Source organism: Mobula hypostoma, chromosome 4 (assembly GCF_963921235.1).
Source record: "Mobula hypostoma chromosome 4, sMobHyp1.1, whole genome shotgun sequence".
Lineage (NCBI taxonomy): Eukaryota > Metazoa > Chordata > Chondrichthyes > Myliobatiformes > Myliobatidae > Mobula > Mobula hypostoma.
Genome location: NC_086100.1, coordinates 166,958,368 through 166,979,342, shown reverse-complemented (window position 1 = coordinate 166,979,342; position 20,975 = coordinate 166,958,368). Strand labels below are relative to the sequence as shown.

The 20,975-nt window shown below is 43.3% G+C and overlaps 1 protein-coding gene across 1 annotated transcript in view; it reads right to left on the bottom strand.

Annotated features, from left to right (window-relative positions):
• The window catches only part of dapp1 (dual adaptor of phosphotyrosine and 3-phosphoinositides), a 92,620-nt gene extending 82,594 nt beyond the window's left edge, over positions 1-10,026 (bottom strand). Inside the window, exon 1 of the mRNA XM_063046911.1 lies at positions 9,854-10,026. Coding sequence (XP_062902981.1) covers positions 9,854-9,927 — 74 coding nt within the window. The 5' untranslated portion in view covers positions 9,928-10,026. The remainder of the gene's footprint in view (positions 1-9,853) is intronic.
• Positions 10,027-20,975: the final 10,949 nt, after the last annotated feature.

The following is a 20,975-nucleotide window of genomic DNA, read 5'->3' as shown; positions in this document are numbered from 1 at the left end:
AGAGCAATATAGACGAAGGAGAAAAAGTTACGGGTTAGAGGGAGCTGGAGAGCAATAGAACTCTTCTGGAGTGGAAACATTGCACATGGTAGTTGGGCCGAAAGGCCTGATTCTCTGCTGTAAATTGTCTATCATTCAATGGTCTTCAGTAAACTGAAATCTGCCTGCACTGTGTAGACACAAGTGGTATAGATGCAATACCAGGGTAATAATCTTTCAATAATTCACAAGCATGAGGAGATCTGCAGATGCTGGAAATTCAAGCAAGACACACAAAATGCTGGTGGAACGCAGCAGGCCAGACAGCATCTATAGGAAGAAGCACAGTCGACGTTTCAGGCCGAGACCCTTCGTCAGGACTACACAAAAACTATTGTGTTCTTTATGCTTCGTGTTATTTTTATTGGTGCATGAGATCTCGAGTAACAATCATTTTACTCTCCTTTACACTTGTGTACTGAAGAATGACAACAAACAATCTAGAATCTTCCTGGTGCAAGAACTTCCCAGTTTCCTCCTTGAATCACCAGACATGTTTCCTGTTAAATAGCCACACGAACAGTCTGCACTGTATGCAGTGTGGGAAAGCTTACGGGAGGAGGTGCAACAAGCATTTCTTCACAGCCTATATTATTTGCATCATATTTGGGTTTCTTCACTAGCAGATACATGTTCTCCTTGTTTATTCCCTTCATAACTTTAAATACACTCCAAAACCCACCAGCTGGTTTACAAAGAAACACAAAATGTCACAACCTGCTCAATCTTTCCTAATAAACTCTGCTCACTGTAACCACAGTTTGCTTCAGTGCCATTTTCAGCCAATAAGCAAAAAAAACATAGATAGAGGTTCCTGTGACTGCACACGCCAAAAAACTGCTTACTTTCTTGGGCTAATATTTATCTTCAGCTAATGTTCCTCAAAAATAAATTCCCAGTCACTTGTTTTTTTTACTGTTTATGGGATCTTACTGTGAATGAATTGGCTGCATTGTTCCTACTACTCTGTAAAGTGTACTCCATTCAAAGTGGAGGTAGATCAATTATCTTAAATATTGTGGAACTGTGCACAAAGGAACTGTTGAGCTCTGGGGTAGGCCAGCCACGATCATATTAAACGGAGGGGCAGGTGAGAAGTCGAGTAGCGTATTTCTGTTTTTGTTTTCTTGTGGAAAACAATTTGGAACTTCCTAAGGTTCTGAAAAGATGACCAGTATTACTGGTCTTGGAGCAGGATGTCCAGACACATCCAACCCTAATGGATCAGGAGTGCCGGCCTCTGGACATGCTGTCTCGACAAACCCAGTCCCAACCATGATTTTTGCTGCCACTCCCATTCGATGCTACGCAGCCCACTGTATTCACACATCAGAAGAAATTTGAGTCTCACAACGTTTACCCAGTTGTAAGTGTGCTCGCCAATCCATTTCAACTGGGGTAAAGAAAAATAAAGATGAAACATTGGCCTTTATACCAGGGCAGGAACCTTCGATCCTTCCACTGAAGGCTTCAGAGTCAGAGAGCTACAACTCGCTGAATAAAAGGAAGCTTTACCCTGACTGAACAAGTGACGGGTGGGGAGCAAGAATGCATCCAGATCAACAAGGCTGTCTCCAGTGCAGACTACTCCCACATTGCACAATTGTGTCAGCCTCCACACTATTTCGGCTGCTTCTTAGTAATTATCATTCCACTAATGCTTCCTACCAATGTTCTTAACCTACCTGCCCTTCTCCTGAGTGATTGTGTTAACATGACTACTCATCCTTCATAACACAAGAGATCTTGCAGATGTTGGAAATCCAGAGTAGCACATACAGTGGTATGCAAAAGTTTGGGCACCCCTGGTCAAAATTTCTGTTACTGTGAATAGCTAAGCGGGTAAAAGATGAACTGATTTCCAAAAGGCATAAAGTTAAAGATGACACATTTCTTTAATATGCTAAGAAAACTTTTTTATTTCCATCTTTTATAGTTTCAAAATAACAAAAAAACGAAAAGGGCCCGAAGCAAAAGTTTGGGCAGCCTGCATGGTCAGTACTTAGTAACATCCCCTTTGGCAAGTATCACAATTCGTAAACACTTTTTGTAGCCAGCTAAGAGTCTTTCAATTCTTGTTTGGGGGATTTTCGCCCATTCTTCCTTGCAAAAGGCTTCTAGTTCTGTGAGATTCTTGGGCTGTCTTGCATGCACTGCTCTTTTGAGGTCTATCCACAGATTTTCAATGATGTTTAGGTCGGGGGACTGTGAGGACCATGGCAAAACCTTCAGCATGTGCCTCTTAAGGTAGTCCATTGTGGATTTTGAGGTGTGTTTAGGTTCATTATCCTGTTGTAGAAGCCATCCTCTTTTCATCTTCAGCTTTTTTTTTTTTACAGTCAGTGTGATGTTTGCTTGTTCCCCGTGCCACTGGCTGCAACACAAGCCCAAAGCATAATCGATCCACCCCTGTGCTTAACAGTTGGAGGGGGGTTCTTTTCATGAAATTCTGCACCCTTTCTTCTCCAAACATACCTTTGCTCATTGCGGCCAAAAAGTTCTATTTTAACTTCATCAGTCCACAGGACTTGTTTCCAAAATGCATCAGGCTCGTTTAGATGTTCCTTTGAACCTTTTGAATAGAACTTTGAATAGTGATACTTGCCAAGGGGGGTGTTACTAAGTACTGTCTTGCAGGCTGCCCAAACTTTTGCTTTGGGTCCTTTTCCTTTTTTGTTATTTTGAAACAATGAAAGATGGAAATAAAGAAGTTTTCTTGCTTAAAATATTAAAGAAATGTGTCATCTTTAACTTTATACCTTTCGGAAATCAATTCATCTTTTACTCGCTTAGCTATTCACAGTAAAGGAAATTTTGACCAAGGGTGCCCAAACTTTTGCATGCCACTGTACCAGTGCTGGGGGACCACAGCACCTCCAGAAAGAAATAAAGTTTCGACAGTTTGGGTCAAGACTCTTCATCAGGATTTGGCCCAAAACATCGACTGTTTATTCCTTTCCATAGATGCTGCCCACCTGCTGAGTTCCTCCAGCATTTTGAATGTATTGCTCATCCTTCAGCTTTGAGGAGATGTATCCCAATGCTCAACTCAGCTCCCTTCCAATGACCTGTTATTGATCTCCAGTGCCTTTCCACCCTGTTACTATACATCACACTGAGAAGACCGAGGCCACAGATGTTGAGCACAGGACACGTTGAGGAGAAATAAAACAACCAGAAGGCAAAAGGTTAGACATACAGAAACTAGGCTTAGAAAGTAAAGACAGGTCTGTCATAGAGCCAGTGAGGCACACAGCATGGAAACAGACCCTCTGGCTCAATTCATCTGTACTAGTCAAGGTGCCCAACTAAGCTAGCTTCATTTGCCCACATTTGGACTATATCTCTCTAAACCTCTCCTATCCATGTACTTACCCATACGTCTCTTAAATATTTCTTATCTGCCTCATCCATCAACTCATTCCATTTTTTCATTACCATAGATGAAGAGGTTACCCCTCAGGTCCCATTCAAATCTTTTCCCTCAGCTTAAATTTATGCCATCCAGTTTTTGGTTCCTTTTCCCTGGGAAAGAGAGACAATGTGCTCTCACTGTATCCATAGCCCTCATGATTTTAATAAACTCTAAGGTCTCCTACATTGCAAGGAATACAGACCCATGCTGGCCAACCTCTTACTATAACTCAGGCTCTCTAGACCTGACCATATTCTTGGAAATCCTCTTTTTACTCTTTACAGCTTAACGATATATTTCCTCTAATGGGGTTGAGCAAATCTCCACACAATACTCCACATGCAGCCTCATCAACATCCTGTTTAACTGCAACGCAACATCCCAGCTCTTAAGCTGAACACACTGACCGATGAAGGCCAGTACGGTATACCAAACGCCTTCCTCACAACCGTCTACCTGCGATGCTACTTACAGTAAACAATGCACTTTCAAGATACAAGATTCAAATTTATTATGTGTGCTTCAAAACATGCAGCGAAACATGTCATTTGTGTTAACTATCAACACAGCCAAGGGTGTGCTGGGGGCAGCCCGCAAGTGTCACCATACGGCGCCAACCACAACTCTCAGCAGAACAACACAGAAGGCAGCACGCAGTAAAACAGCAGCAAGATGAGCCCCATTCCTCCTTCTCACCCACGCATACACAGTCCTCCAACCGCAAGACATTCCATATTCTTTGGCCTCTGATGGACTCAGATTCAGATGCATTGGACCTTTGTCCACCCCAGTGGACATGCAGAAATTCGCAGACCTAGGGCTCCGGCCAATGAGCCCAGAGTTCTGGACCTGTGATTCAATACTCCTTTCTGCACTCTTCAGTCACTGTGCCACAACACTCCCCAGTGTCCACCATTCACTGTCCAAGCCCTCAGCTGGCTTGGCTTCCCAAAACACAGCACCTTGCACTTGCATGAATTGAACAGTGTTTGCCAGCCTTTGGTTCACTTATCTAGCTGATTGGGATCTGTTATGAAAAGATTTGACAGGACAGAGATAATCTTTTGACATGGTCAAAAGCAGGAAAATGTGTTTTACCTGGTGCTCAGTCATAACAAAAACCAAAAAGGAATTTGGGAAAAACCTCTAGTGGAACTCCCTCCCAGACACAGGTGAATGATTGAGGTACCTCAAGGGAAAACAAGATAACTAGGAAGGGGGAAATGGTATTGTGGGGGCAGGTTTGGAAAGGGGGAAGAGGGTTGGAATATTTCTATACACATCAGCACTTTCACTGATCACCTGGCTGTGGATTACTCTACAACAGAGCAACTAAATGCAGGTCTGGTACCTGGTGAGATCTTGCACATCCTCAGTCCAGTCTGCAAGGGTTACCTGGAGCTTCCACTTTCCTGTTACTATGCCTATCATCAAGGACATCCACAAGAGACGTTGTCTAGAAAAGCTGACATCCGTCACTAACAACCCTCTCCCTCCAGAACACGCTCTCTCCTCATTACTAGCATCGAGGAGGTGGTACAGGAGCCGAAGGAGCACACTCAGTTATTTAGGAACAACTTCTCCCCCCCCCGCCACCTATCAAATTTACGAATGGTCTATGTTACTCTTTTTCGCACTGCTTACTTATTTTGTAATTTATAATCCTGCTGTTGCCTGTAACGGGTCTGTACGTTCTCCCCGTTGCCGGAGGGTTTCCTCTGGGTGCTCCAGTTTCCTCCCACAGTCCAAAGACGTACCGATTGGTAGGTTAATTGGTCATTGTAAATTGTCCTGGGATTAGGCTACAGTTAAAATGGGGGTTGCTAGGCAGCACGGCAGGAATAAACTTAAAATAAACCATTTTTTATGTCTTTACTTGATACTGCTCTTGCCAAACAACAAACTTAATGTCAAACAAGCCTGTGATAATCAACCTGACTTTGATTCTGTCACACCAATTCCCATCTATGCCAGCAGTGGCTTCTGACTTTTACACTGTTTCAGAGAAGGACAATACAAACTCAAGGAATGGCATCTCATCTTCTGACGGGACACATTTCAGCCCCTGGGTCTCCACAATGAATTCAAAAATTTCAGGTATGAAATGATATCAACTTGGACTGTTAACTCTGTTCTCTCTCCAGACACTGTCAGAACTGCCGAGTATTTCCATCATATCCTTTACCTCATACTTCTCAGCTATGGTTTGTCATATTTCACTTTCACCCATCATCTTCAATCACGGCCATCTCTCAACACCCCACTAACATCGCCTCTACCTTTCCCTCCTACAAAGTAAAATATGTTCGCTTTCTAACTTTTCCCACTTCTAATCAAAGGCCATTGACTCTCCATGTGTCACCTGACCTGATGCTGCTAGCATTTTCTGTGTTAATTACAGTCAATGAATAGTTGAGTCAAAGTGATAATTGCTCTTAACTAAGCTCTGGACCAGGAAGGAGGTATAGAGGCAGCAGAGAGGCTTCGCATTACCCTAGCTTCCAGTAGAGTTGATGGCTATATGGAAAACTGCCCAGGCATGTATAATAACAATACTTAAAAGACATCTGGGCAGGTACTAAGCTTTAGAGGGATATACTCAAATGGGACTAGCTTAGGCATGCACCTTGGTCAGCATGTTGGGCTAAAGGGCCTGTTACACTATGACTGTACAAAGGCTCCTGGAATTTGGGGGCAATATAACGTGGATTCAGAATTGGTTAATGGACTGAAAATAAAAAGGAATAATAGTCTCATCTGCTAGTCCCCCAGCGCTCACTGGGTTTTCTAAATGTACCTCCCGCAATATAGACAGTGAGCAGGGCCTGGAGGCCAGATGCATACCTGTGGAGGTGGAGTCACCAAATAGGAAACAGACATTGATAAAAATGTTTGAGTTGCTAAGGAGTCAACAGGTATTGGGAGGAAAGTAACACTCACAACACGCTGGAGGAACTCAGCAGGTCAGGCAGCATCCATGGAAACCATCAGTCAACGTTTCGGGCCAGAACCCTTCGTCAGGATTGAAGAGGGAAGGGGTAGAGGCCCTATAAAGAAGGTGGGGGGATGGTGGGAAGGAGAAGGCTGGTAGGTTCCAGGTGAAAAACCAGTAAGGAGGAAAGATAAAGGGGTGGGGGAGGGGAAGCAGGGAAGTTTTTCACCTGGAACCTACCAGCCTTCCCCTTCCCACCCTCCCCCCACCTTCTTCATAGGGCCTCTACCCCTTCCCTCTTCAGTCCTGATGAAGGGTTCCGGCCCAAAACGTTGACTGATCATTTCCACGGATGCTGCCTGACCTGCTGAGTTCCTCCAGCATGTTGTGAGTGTTGCTTTGACCCCAGCATCTGCAGAGTATTTTGTGATTGGAAGGAAAGTATGGCACGGTGGAGTAGAGGCTGACTGGATCAGCCCTGAACTTTCACAATATTGGCAGTTGGCCTCCTCCTGGTCCTACATTGTGCAAGTTGTGTGCCACCTGATCTAAATGGCACATCCAGAGGCATTTACTGAGCCCAAAACGGTACTCCAGGAACAGTGTCACCAGCATCCCATAAAAACCTGTATCAAAACATCCGCATTTTTATACTGCGGATCACTTACAATGAAAGAATGATCCTAATTACTTGTACCTAAACATCAACCGTTCAGGAATTACGACCCAGCAGATCTCACACCATTTAGTAGAGTCAAGTTTATTTTTATTTCACTTAGTATTGATGTTTTAAATCAAGTTACAGGTTTAATGTATTAACCATCTTTAAAAAGTCCATTTAAACATTATAGAATATCATCCATTTAGCAACAGTGAAAAATGTGTTTGAGAGCAGCAATTTGCTAAGGATGATGCCAGGAACAGCTTCAGGATCCACTAGCTGAGGTCTAGTTTCCACTCACATCAGTGCAGTGGAGGGAAAGCCTTCAATATTGAAGGCAAACGACGGCCTGAGCTGAGAATGAATACAACCCAGACCAACATGTCATTTCTGGTTTGGCAAGAGAGGTTAAACAGTTTGGATTTGTATTTTTTGGGTTACATTTTGGTTTCAGGGTTGTATACAAGATCCTGAGAGAGCCTGACAGGGAGGAAACTGAGAGGAACAGTTCCAAAATAGGGGCTGGTCATTTAAACTGAAATGTATACTAATTTCATTTCATTGAGGTGCTCTCCGGATCTCTACTCCAGGAGGGCTGTAGATCAGAAGGGTATTTAACGTGGAGGTAGCTACTATATGAAACTTTGGGGAATTGACCGATTTGAGAATTTGGCACAGAAGAGGAGTTGAGGCCAGTATAGATGAGCCAAGATCATATGGAATAGTAGGACAAGCTTGAAGAGCTGAGTGGCCTAACTCTGCCTCTATTTTGTTGTGTTCAGGTGTAACTGGAGGAGTATCTAAAGATGCCACCAAGCCTCAACAAGTCAGACTCTGCACCAATGCACTAATCAAGACACAGTGTATGATGTATCTACAGATGGTGCAAAGGTGGGTGGAAAAGCAGGCCTTGAGGTGGGAGCAGAGAGACACAGGTTAGACTTAGATTCAGGTATACTTAAAATATACAGTGAAACGTGTTGTTTGCATCAACAACCCCAACACACCTAAGGATACACCGGGGGGGGGGGGCACCTACAAAGGCACCAACACAACCTGCTCATGATGTTCCACAGAACAATATACAGAGGGGGAGAACTGACACTTAGAATACAAGGATAAATATTATCATTTTCTTTTGTACAATAGAAAAGAAGATTTTCTTCCCTAAGATGAGACTGCTAAAAAGTATTCTGAGAGACCTGGGGTGTCCTTCCACACAACTCCCCAAAAGTTAAACTGCAAGTTCAGCTTTCAGTTAGTGAGGCACGTGTAAACCTTTACAGCAATGTTAGAGTACTAAAGCAAAGACTTACTACAATTATTAAAGGCTCTGGAGAGAGTGCACCTGCAATTGTGACGACCATTTCTCCACCCTTCTCAAATAACACAGATTTGCCCTGGAGGAAGCTGGATTAAGACTGGTATGGCTCTGGGGAATGGGGATGGTATAATGAATGATTGGGAACACCAGATCTATATGGGTGAAACATTTCAAGCCAGGGGCTTGGCAAGAGCCTCTACAACCAAATAGTCATAAGGAGTCATTTGCTTAGGATACTCTTTCATTCAAAACATTGAGAACTTTTGGAAAAACTTTAGGCACCAGGTGAATCGGTTAGTGATAGAGGTCAGCAGACTTCATGAAACCAAGTGGCGGATCTGGAGGGCAAAGCAAGAGGCAAATAATGAATGACACGACTGCAGGAGCCCAGTGCTCATGCTTCACAATGACACCCAGCACGTCAAAGTGGTCAGAAATCTTTAAACAGGCGGCAGAATAGCGCAGCTTTACAGCCCCAGGTTCAATTCCTGCCTCTGTCTGTCAGGAGTTTGTACATTCTCCCCGTGATTGTGTGGGTTTTCTCCAGGTGCTCTGGTTTCCTCCCAGATTGCAAAAAGGTGTACAGGTTATGGTTAGTAAGTTGTGGGCACGCAGGCTGCCCCCAGCACATCCTCGGACTGTGCTGGTCATGACACAAATTATACACTTTACTGTACATTTCAATAAACGTGACAAATAAAAATAATCTTTAAATACAACAAATATGATTTAAGAACAGGCTTTGATTTCTACTGCAGAAGTGGCACATGACACCTTGCAAGGGAATTGAGAAACTGAGTTACTTTTAAAGTTCACTTGGGTAATTTTAAATCAGTGATTAGAATTGTTGCAGGCCAATGAGCAGGCAAAACTAAAATGCCGCAGATGTCAGAAAACTGACTTAAATAGACTTGCCAGCGTTTTCGATCGGAAACACTGCCTCTATTTCTCTGCACAGATGCTGCACAATACTTCTGGAATTAAAGCCAAACATTCGAGGTTTAAAAAAAATTATCGGCTTGTTAATCTCTTTCCCTTGTTGGGAATCATTAAGCGTTAATTAAACAGTTGCAAACGGCAAGTCAAAATGAAAAGGTGATGACTCCGCAAGTGCTCCTGTACAATTAAATATTCTCCGAGTTGACGTCCCGCTCTCCCCTGGCCTAAACGACTCTACCAACTATTTCATTAAAACGATTAACAGGCATGATCCCAAAAGCAAAATACCATAGACTAGAAGTCTGGGATAAACAGGTTGTAATTCTTGGGTAATTTACCCCCGGCTTTTCAACCTGAAACTTAGACTTTAAAAAAATGTGCAAATCAAGATAAAACTACAAATGATGGAAATAAAACAACTAATAAAAAAAGAGAAAATGCGATAGATAGGTACCCAGCAGGTCAGATCTCATCTGAGGGAAGAGAAACAGGTTAGCATTGCAGGTCCAGATACTTCAATAGAACTTAAATTTGGGCACTCACTCCAGTTCGGCCAGATTGTCAACGTCCTGCTGCCCGCCGCCCCTGCAGTTCCAGCCTGTAGACGAGTTGGTCATCTCCACGGCCGAGCGGAGGGGTACTCACTCTCCCCGTTGGGAAACTACGAACAGCCACCGAACATTCCACTGGCCCACTCCGACTCCCCGCCAGCTGCGGGAAAGTTACGGAAGTGTCTGCGCCCGGCAACCCCGCCCCGTTAACTAGTTGTATGCTGCACGCCGGCAGCAGAGAAATATCCTCGCCGCAAGTGCACGCACGTACAGCAAACTTCCTCAGGTGCAAACTGCACGGTCAAACCGATTTCATCAAAGATTAATCGAAAAAACATAGATAAGTCGTTGAGTGTAATTAAAGCGGAGGATGATAGGTTTTTGATTAGTAAGAGCGCCAAGGTTATGGGGAGAAGGCGGAAGAATGGGGTTGAGAGCGAAAACACATAAGACGTGTTCGAATAGCGAAGCAGATTCAATGGGCCAAATGGCCCAGTTCGGCCCCTACGTCATATGGCATTACAAATGTTTAAAAATTCATCCATACAACTCAAAAGTCTCTATATAATGTATATATGAAACGAACACACACACACACACACACACACACACACACACACACACACACACACACACACACACACACACACACACACACTGCCTAAAAGGCTGTAGTAGTATTAGTCCATGAGTCAGGACCCCAAATTGGGCCACCGGTACCATCTGGGGGGAATAATTCTTACAGTGATTTCTGGTAAGGTATACAGCCCTAGTGCTAGAAAATATGTGATAGCATTGCAGTGGTGGTAGCTTTCTGTGTGTTATCACTGGATTTATAACCCCATACCAAAACACACTTTTCAAAACTATACATAGCACAGAATAAAGCTTTCTACTTCAAACTGATGGTTCTCTCTTATTATTGATGCTTTGTCTTTGAAAATTGGTGGGAAAATAGCTCAGACTATATGTTTTCAGAAAAGTTGTTAAATTAGCACCTCTACCAATGTTACCTATTACTGGTAGTGACAACACAGTGACTATACATTACATAAGATGTTTTCATGTTCTGTTTTAGTTAGTCCTCAAGACTATGAATCCTGGAAAACATTACTTGAAGCAACCAAAGTGAGAAATCGTGCCCCTATTGTAGATGTTGCTAAAGAACTTGGAGAAAAAGAATTCCCAGAATCTATCACCGAAAATGCCAAAGCCTCTTCACCATGAAGAGAGACTTAGAGACTCTGAAAAGGAAAGCCGAGGGAAGCATTACTGATGAAGCTGGTAAGAATACCTGTACATCAAAAAGGCCAAGTAGGAGTTCGTCATCAGAAGCAAGAGTGTATGATCACATCTGCATTTTTTGTAATAAGGTGAAATTTTTGAAAGGCTCCAAGTCAGGTGAAAAGCTTACACAAGCTGTACAACTCAGAGCTGACCAAACACTATGGGAATGTGCAACCCAAAAGGAAGATGAAAAGATTCTAGCAGTAACAAGCAGAGACATAGCTGCTGCAGAGGCCCACGATCATGTTTCATGTGATAAGGATTATACCAGAATCAAGAAAAAAGAACCTGAGTACAAAGAGAATGACGATGAACTGTATAAAAGGATTGAAAGGGAAGCCTATAAAGATCTTTTCAAGTATATCAGAGCTGATATCATACCCAACAAGATGATTGTACAAGTCACTTCTTTGGTCACGAAACTTGAATCTTTCATGTTATCTGGTGGAGTTACACTCCTGCAAGATTCTACAAGGAAGCACATTCATAGGAAACTGGAATCTGAGCTGGGCAATTCAGTAGATATATTTCCAGATAACAAAGGAAAATTGTTAATGGTTCCTGAAAGTGTATCATTTAAGGGACGTTGTCTTGGAAAATCAAACTCTACAGAGGGAACTCAAAGTTTGGAGGGCCAAGGCAACCAATTTCGTCAAGATCATAGATCAGACTTCATCACGTATCAGGCCCTGTCCACACCAGAAGGATTGCTGAGAAAGACAAATAAAGCTACCTTAGCTACAACCTTGCAGAAAAATGTAGCAGTAGAAGAGCGACTCCCAGGAAACTCTGCTACAGTGGTTGATGGAATGAACTTGGTCCAAAGAGTGAAAGGTGATCAAGTTACTTTCAGAGATGATGCCACAACAATTCTGGGTATGGCTCTGAGGGAAGGCGGTCAGAGTAGCAGAATAGATGTTGTGTTCGACACATACAAGGAGAACTCTATCAAGAATAGTGAAAGATCTCTATGGGGTGAAGAGACTGGTCATGAGTTGCAAGGTATCACAGGCACACAGATGGTGAGGCAATGGAGGAGCTTCCTGACCAAAGTCAGTAACAAAAATAGTCTCATTAGCTTCATAGTCCATGAATGGAGGAAGGCGGAGTACAGAGCAAAATTACAGGAGAAGATTCTGTATGCAACTGTGAATGACAAGTGTTACAGAATCACATCTCAAGACATTGAAGAGGTGTCAGCTCTTCAGTGTCAACAAGAAGAAGCAGATGGCTGCCTACTTCTCCATGCTGCCCATGCCACAAGAGAGGGATACCAATCTGTAGTGATCTGCTCAGAAGACACAGATGTCTTTATCATGTCTTTGACATTTTGTGACAAGATTGAGGCCCCATTGTTCCAGCAGTGTGGCACTAGATCCCGTACAAGGCTTGTAGACATCAGGAAGGTTGTTGCCACTGTTGGCATAGAGGTTTGTAGGGCTCTCATCGGGTTGCATGCATATACAGGATGTGACACTGTAAGTGCTTTTGCAGGCAAAGGGAAGACAAGTGCCCTAAAACTTCTGACCGGCAACAGGGAAATTCTTAGAGTTGGGTCAGGAATGGGACCTCTCCCTAGAACTGATGGACAAACTGGAGGCATTTACATGTCTCCAGTATGGCCCAAAAGCATTGACCACCAAGGTCAATGAGCTCAGGTATCACCTTTTCGGTGCCAAAAAAGGTAAAATCGAAAGTCATCAACTCCCACCATGCAAGGACTGCTTAACAAAACATGCACAGCAAGCCAACTACCAGGCTGGTATATGGAGAAGATGTTTGGAGAAGGACCAACAAGTACCAAGCCCTGTTGGCAGAGGATGGAAAATGAGGAGAGAAGAGGAAGCTGAACAGTTGGTGTGCACTGGATGGAAGACCAGCCAGCACCTGATGCCGTCCTGGATCTACTGGCCTGTAAGTGTCCAAAAAAAGTTCACTCCCAAGATGTATGTGTGTTGCAAATGGCCTCAGGTATACTGACATGTGTAGACTGGCAGACTGTGAGAACCAGGCTTCCACCTCAGAGAGTGTGGAAAGTTCAGATGAAGATGTGGAAGACGTGGAAGACTTGGAAAATTATGATTATTAATAGGTTATGAAAATATGGAAAACAAAGTATGGAAAGCAGTCTTTGATTTAATATATTCATTTTACAACCAAATGGGGCCTAGGTTATGGCTGTGTGGAACCCCACATTTGAATTATTGTACTGTAATTTTATATACTATGACAAAAGCTTAAGATTGTTTTGATTTGATACAACAATATGGAAAATATCACGACATTGATAAAACTCCAGAAATCTCTCCAAGTGAATTTTTTTTTACCTTCTGGGGGGTGGGGTAACATTTTCTGCTGTACTGATGTTAATATGGAATATATACAAAATGTGATTACTTATTTGAAGTAATAAAGCTACCACTGGTACAATGCTATCACATATTTTCTAACTCTAGAGATGTATACCTTGCCAGAAATCACTATGAGCATTATTTCCCTCAGATGGTACCGACCAACCCTACTGGCTCACGGATTATATTGCATTTTACTGCTACGGAAAAAAAAACCCATGAGCTAGATGAGTGATGATAAACCTGATCTGATATGGGTATCTACCATGGGCTGAGAGTGGGAAGGGGGCAAGGAGAGGGAAATTGTGGTTGGGGAAATGGGAAGAGCGAGGGGCGGGAAAGTTTAATAGAGCTGTTAGGGAGGGTTTAAACTAATTTGGCAGGGGGATGGGAACCGGAATGATAGAGTGGAGGAAGGGGAAAACAGAAATAAATCTAAGATAGTGAGCAGTAAAGATGTCAGGAAAGACAGGCAGGTGATGGGGCAAATGTGTAGCCATTGGGATGAGTTGCAGTGCAAAAAAGTTGCAGTGAAATCAAAGCAAAAAGTATCAAATACTGGTCTTAAGGTGTTGTACTTAAATGCACGCAGTATAAGAAATAAGGTGGATGATCTTGTTGTACAGCTACAGATTGGCAGGTATGATATTGTGGCCATCACTGAGACCTGGCTAAAGGATGCATGTCTCTGGGAGCTGAACGTCCAAGGAGACACGGTGTATCGGAAGGATAGGCAGGTAGTCAGAGGGGGAGGCGTGGCTTTATTGGTAAGAAATGATATTAAATCATTAGAAAGAGGTGATATAGGATCGGAAGGTGCAGAATCTTTATGGGTTGAGCTAAGGAATAGCAGGGGTAAAAGGACCCTGATGGCAGTTATTTATAGGCCTCCAAACAGCTGCAGGGATGTGGACTACAAATTACAACAGGAAATAGAAAAGGCTTGTCAGAAGGGCAGTGTTATGATGATTGTGGGGGATTTTAACATGCGAGTGGATTGGGAAAATCAGGTCGGCACTGGATCTCAAGAGAGAGAATTTGTAGAATGTCTGCGAGATAGCTTTTTAGAACAGCTTGTTGTTGAGCCCACTAGGGGATCAGCTGTACTGGATTGGGTATTGTGTAATGAACCGGAGGTGATTAGAGAGATTGAGGTGAAGGAACCCTTAGGAGGCAGTGATCATAACATGATTGAGTTCACTGTGAAATTAGAAAAAGAGAAGCTGAAATCTGATGTGTCGGTGTGTCAGTGGAGTAAAGGAAACTACAGTGGCATGAGAGGGGAACTGGCCAAAGTTGACTGGAAAGAGACACTGGCGGGAAAGACGGCAGAGCAGCAGTGGCTGGAGTTTATGCGAGAAATGAGGAATGTGCAAGACAGGTATATTCCAAAAACGAAGAAATTTTCGAGTGGAAAAAAGATGCAACCGTGGTTGACAAGAGAAGTCAAAGCCAAAGTTAAAGCTAAGGAGAGGGCATACAAGAAAGCAAAAATTAGTGGGAAGACAGAGGATTGGGAAGTCTTTAAAACCTTACAAAAGGAAACCAAGAAGGTCATTAAGAGAGAAAAGATTAACTATGAAAGGAAACTAGCAAATAATATCGAAGAGGATACTAAAAGTTTTTTCAAGTATATAAAGAGTAAAAGACAGGTGAAAGTAGATATAGGACCGATAGAAAATGATACTGGAGAAATTGTAATGGGAGATAAGGAGATGGCAGAGGAACTGAACAAGTATTTTGCATCAGTCTTCACTGAGGAAGACATCAGCAGTATACCGGACACTCAAGGGTGGCAGGGAAGAGAAGTGTGTGCGGTCACAATTACGATAGAGAAAGTACTCAGGAAGCTGAATAGGCTAAAGATAGATAAATCTCCTGGACCAGATGGAATGCACCCTCGTGTTCTGAAGGAAGTAGCTGTGGAGATTGCAGAGGCATTAGCGATGATCTTTCAAAAGTCGATAGATTCTGGCATGGTTCCGGAGGACTGGAAGATTGCAAATGTCACTCCACTATTTAAGAAGGGGGCAAGGAAGCAAAAAGGAAATTATAGGCCTGTTAGCTTGATGTCGGTGGTTGGGAAGTTGTTGGAGTCGATTGTCAAGGATGAGGTTACAGAGTACCTGGAGGCATATGACAAGATAGGCAGAACTCAGCATGGATTCCTTAAAGGAAAATCCTGCCTGACAAACCTATTACAATTTTTTGAGGAAATTACCAGTAGGCTAGACAAGGGAGATGCAGTGGATGTTGTATATTTGGATTTTCAGAAGGCCTTTGACAAGGTGCCACACATGAGGCTGCTTAACAAGATAAGAGCCCATGGAATTACAGGAAAGTTACATACATGGATAGAGCGTTGGCTGATTGGCAGGAAACAGAGAGTGGGAATAAAGGGATCCTATTCTGGTTGGCTGCTGGTTACCAGTGGTGTTCCACAGGGATCAGTGTTGGGGCCGCTTCTTTTTACATTGTACATCAACGATTTGGATTATGGAATAGATGGCTTTGTGGCTAAGTTTGCATGACCATACGAAGATAGGTGGAGGGGCCAGTAGTGCTGAGGAAACGGAGAGTCTGCAGAGAGACTTGGATAGATTGGAAGAATGGGCAGAGAAGTGGCAAATGAAGTACAATGTTGGAAAGTGTATGGTTATGCACTTTGGCAGAAAAAATAAACGGGCAGACTATTATTTAAATGGGGAAAGAATTCAAAGTTCTGAGATGCAACGGGACTTGGGAGTCCTTGTACAGGATTCCCTTAAAGTTAACCTCCAGGTTGAGTCGGTAGTGAAGAAGGCGAATGCAATGTTGGCATTCATTTCTAGAGGGATAGAGTATAGGAGCAGGGATGTGCTGTTGAGGTTCTATAAGGCGCTGGTGAGACCTCACTTGGAGTACTGTGGGCAGTTTTGGTCTCCTTATTTAAGAAAGGATGTGCTGACGTTGGAGAGGGTACAGAGAAGATTCACTAGAACGATTCCGGGAATGAGAGGGTTAACATATGAGGAACGTTTGTCCGCTCTTGGACTGTATTCCTTGGAGTTTAGAAGAATGAGGGGAGACCTCATAGAAACATTTCGAATGTTAAAAGGCATGGACAGAGTGGATGTGGCAAAGTTGTTTCCCATGATGGGAGAGTCTAGTACGAGAGGGCATGACTTCAGGATTGAAGGGCGCCCTTTCAGAACAGAAATGCGAAAAAATTTTTTTAGTCAGAGGGTGGTGAATCTATGGAATTTGTTGCCACAGGCAGCAGTGGAGGCCAAGTCATTGGGTGTCTTTAAGGCAGAGATTGATAGGTATCTGAGTAGCCAGGGCATCAAAGGTTATGGTGAGAAGGCTGGGCAGTGGGACTAAATAGGATAAAATGGATCAGCTCATGATAAAATGGCAGAGCAGACTCGATGGGCGGAATGGCCTACTTCTGCTCCTTTGTCTTATGGTCTTATGGTCTTATGGTCTTATGGTCTTATGGAGTGGGAAGCACCAGAGAGACAACCTGTGATGATCAATAAACCACTTGTTTGCAATCAAATGACACTGCCTGTGATGATCAATAAACCACTTGTTTGCAATCAAATGACACGTGGCCACACCCACGTCACCTCCTGCCCCTGGCACTTCTTCTCTGCCATCTGTCCCACCCCCCCCCACAAAGGTGCTCCACCCTCGCCACTCCCAACATGCTTTGCTTCCACCAGATTTACAAACTCGTCTCTGCTTCAAGTTGACAAATACAGTACTGTGCAAAAGTCTAAGACACCTTAGCTGGATATATGTGCCTAAGAACTTTGCACAGGACTGTGCATGTTTGAGCACATATAAGAACATGTGCAAGCATGTAAAATTACACATCAAACGTATAAATAGATACAGCTTGGAGTTCCTGCACATTAACATCTTGGAGGATCTATCTGGGCCCCCAATGCACCAGGTACATTCACAAAGCAACAGGCTTGACTTCATAAAGAACTTGAGGAGATTCAGTACCTCATAAAAGACCGTTACCTTCTGTCTGGTATGCACAGGCTCACAAGAGGCTGCAGAGACTCAGCAGTTCCATCATGGGCACAGCTCTATCACCCACTGAGGCCACCTTCATGCAGCAGTGCCTCCAGAAGGCAGCACCCATCATTAAGGCTCATCACCATCCGAGATCTGCCCCCTTCTCATTACCACCGGTGGGAGGAGGCACAGCCTGAAGACCCATACTCAACAATACAGAAACAGTTTCTACCCCTCTGTTATCAGATTTTTAAGTTCAAAGTTCAAAGTAAATTTTATTAGCTAAGTACATACAGTATATATCACCATATACATCCCTGAGATTCATTTTCTTGTGGGCATACTCAATAAATCTACAGAATAATAACCATAACCTTCAGATACATAAAGTGTAGAAGAGATGTGAGGGTGGATATTGGACTGCTGGAAAACAGTGCCAGAGTGGTAGTAATGTGGGACAACAAAATAGCGGGTGATTTGAATAAGTATTTTGCATCAGTCTTCACAGTGAAAGACATTAGCAATATGATGGAAGTTCCAGGTGATAGCAGGGCATGAAGTGCGTGAAGTTACCATAACTAGAGAGAAGGTTCTTGGAAAACTGAAAAGTCTGAAGGTAGATAAATCACCCGGACCAGATGGTATACATCCCAGTGTTCTGAAAGAGGTGCCTGACAAGATTGTAGAGTTATTAGTAATGATCTTTCAAGAATCACTAGATTCTGGAATGGTTCCAGAAAACTGGAAAATTGCAAATGTCACTCCACTTTTCAAGTGGGGAGAGAGGCAGAAGAAAGGAAACTATAGGCCAGTTAGTCTGAACTCAGTGGCTGGGAAGATGATGTTGGAGTTGATTATTGAGGAGGTCTTAGGGTACTTGGAGGCACATGATAAAATAGGCAGTAGTCAGCATGATTTCCTCAAGGGAAAATCTTGCCTGACAAATCTGTTGGAATTCTTTGAAGAAACAACAAGCAGGATAGACAAAGGAGTATTGGTTGATGTTGTGTTCTTGGATTTTCAATAGGCCTTTGACAAGGTGCCACACATGAGGCTGCTTAACAAGATACAAGACCATGGTAGTACAGGAAAGATTCTAGCATGGATAAAGTAGTGGCTGATCGGCAGGAGGGAAAGAGTGGGAATAAAGGGAGCCTTTTCTGGTTGGCTGCTGGTGACTAGTGGTGTTCCACATGGACCAATTCTTTTTATGTTATATGCCAATGATTTGGATGATGGAATTGGTGGCTTTGTAACAAGGTTTGCAGATGATATGAAGATTGGCGGAGGGACAGGTAGTTTGAGGAAGTAGAGAGGCTACAGAAGGACTTCAAAAGATTAGGAGAATATGGAAAGAAATGACAGATGGAATACAGTGTCGGGAAGTGTATGGTCAAACACTTGGTAGAAAAAATGAAAGGGTTGACTACTTTCTCAATAGAGACAAAATAAAAAAAAACTGAGGCACTAAGGGACTTGGGAGTCCTTGTGCACCTTTCCCTAAAGGTTAATTTGCAGTTTGAGTCTGTGGTGAGGAAGGCAAATGCAATGTTAGTATTCATTTCAAAAGAGTAGAATACAAAAGCAAGGATGTAATGTTGAAATGTTATAATGCACTGATGAGGTCTCACTTGCAGTATTGTGAGCAGGTTTGGGCCCCTTATCTTTGAAAGGATGTGCTAAAACCAGAGAGGGTTCACAGGAGGTTCATGATTCCAGGATTGAATAGCATGTCACATGAAGAGCATCTGATGGCTACGGGCCTGTATTCACTAGCATTCAGAAGAATGAGGGGTGACATAATTGAAACCTATCGAATGGTGAAAGATTTTGATAGAGTGGATGTGGAGAAAATGTTTCCTATGGTGAGAGAGTCTAAGACCAGAGGACACAGGCTCAGAAGAGAGGGATGTCCTTTTGGAATGGAGATGAGGAGGAATTTCTTTAGCTGGAGAGTGTGTGAAGTTATGGAATTCCTTGCCACAGGCAGCTGTGGAGGCCAAGTCTTTAGGTATATTTAAGGCAGAGGTTGATATATTCTTGATTGGTAAGGGGCATGAAGGGATACAGAGAGAAAGCAGGCAATTAAGGCTGAGAGGAAAATTGGATCAGCCATGATGAGATGGTGGAGCAGACACAGTGGGCCAAATGACGTAATTCTGCTCCTATATCTTATGGTCTTATAACAAAATCAATGAAAGAACACCCAACTGGGGTGCAGAAGACAACAAATTGTGCAAATACCTAAAGAAGAAATGATAATAATAATAAATAAATATTGAAAACATGTGATGAAGAGTCCTTGAAAATGAGTCCAGTGGTTGTGGGAAAATTTCAATGATGGGGCAAATGAAGTGAATGAAGTAATCCCCTTTGGTTCAAGAGCCTGATGGTTGAGGGGTAGTTATTGTTCCTGTACCTGGTAGTGTGAGTCCTGAGGCTCTTGTACCTTCTTCCTGATGTCAGCAGCGAGAAGAGAGCATGTCCTGGGTGGTGGGGGTCCGTGATGATAGACGCTACTTTCCTGCACTAGCGTGTCATGTAAATCTGCTAAATGATTGGCAGGGCCTTACCCTGTGATGAAATCTACTACTATCTACATCTACTTCTTTTTGTAGGATTTTCTGTTCAAGGGCATTGGTGTTTCCACAGCAGGCTGTGATGCAGCCAGTCAGTGTGCTCTCTACTACACATCTATAGAAGCTTGTCAAAGTTTTAGATTTCATGCAGAGATGCGGCCATGCTTTCTTCATAATTGCACTTATGTGCTCCTCCGAAAAAAAGGATGTCCAGGAATTTAAATTTGCTAGCCCTCTCCACTTCTGATCCTCTGATGAGGACTGGTTCATGGACCTCTGCCTTCCTTCTCGTAAGCCTATAATCAGCTCCTTGGTCTTGCAGACATTGAATAAGAGGTTGGTGTTATGACACCATTCAGCCAGATTTTGAATTCCCTCCCGTATGCTGATTCGTCACCACGACCTACAACAGTGGTTTCGTCAGTGAACCTGGACATGGCATTGGAGCTGTGCTTAGCCATGCAGTCATAAGTGTAAAGTTAGTGGAGCAGGGGGCTAAGCACACAGCTTTGTGGTGCACATATGCTGATGGAGATTGTGGAGGAGATGTTGATGGAACTGGGATCTGCAAGTGAGGAAATTGAGGATCGAATTGTACGAGGAGGTATTGAGGCCGTGGTCTTGGAGCTTATTGACTAGTTTTGAGGGGATGATGGTACTGAATGCCAAGCTGTAGTTGATAAAGAGCATTCAGATGTATGCACCTTTGCGGTCCAGACGTTCCAGGGTGAGTGAAAAGCCCATGAGATGGCATCTGTTCTGGACCTGTTGCTCCAGTAGACAAATTGTAGTGGATCTAAGTCACTTTTCAGGTGGGAGCTGATATGTCGCATCACCAACCTCTCAAAATAATTCATCACTGAGGATGTAAGCACTATTGGGAGAT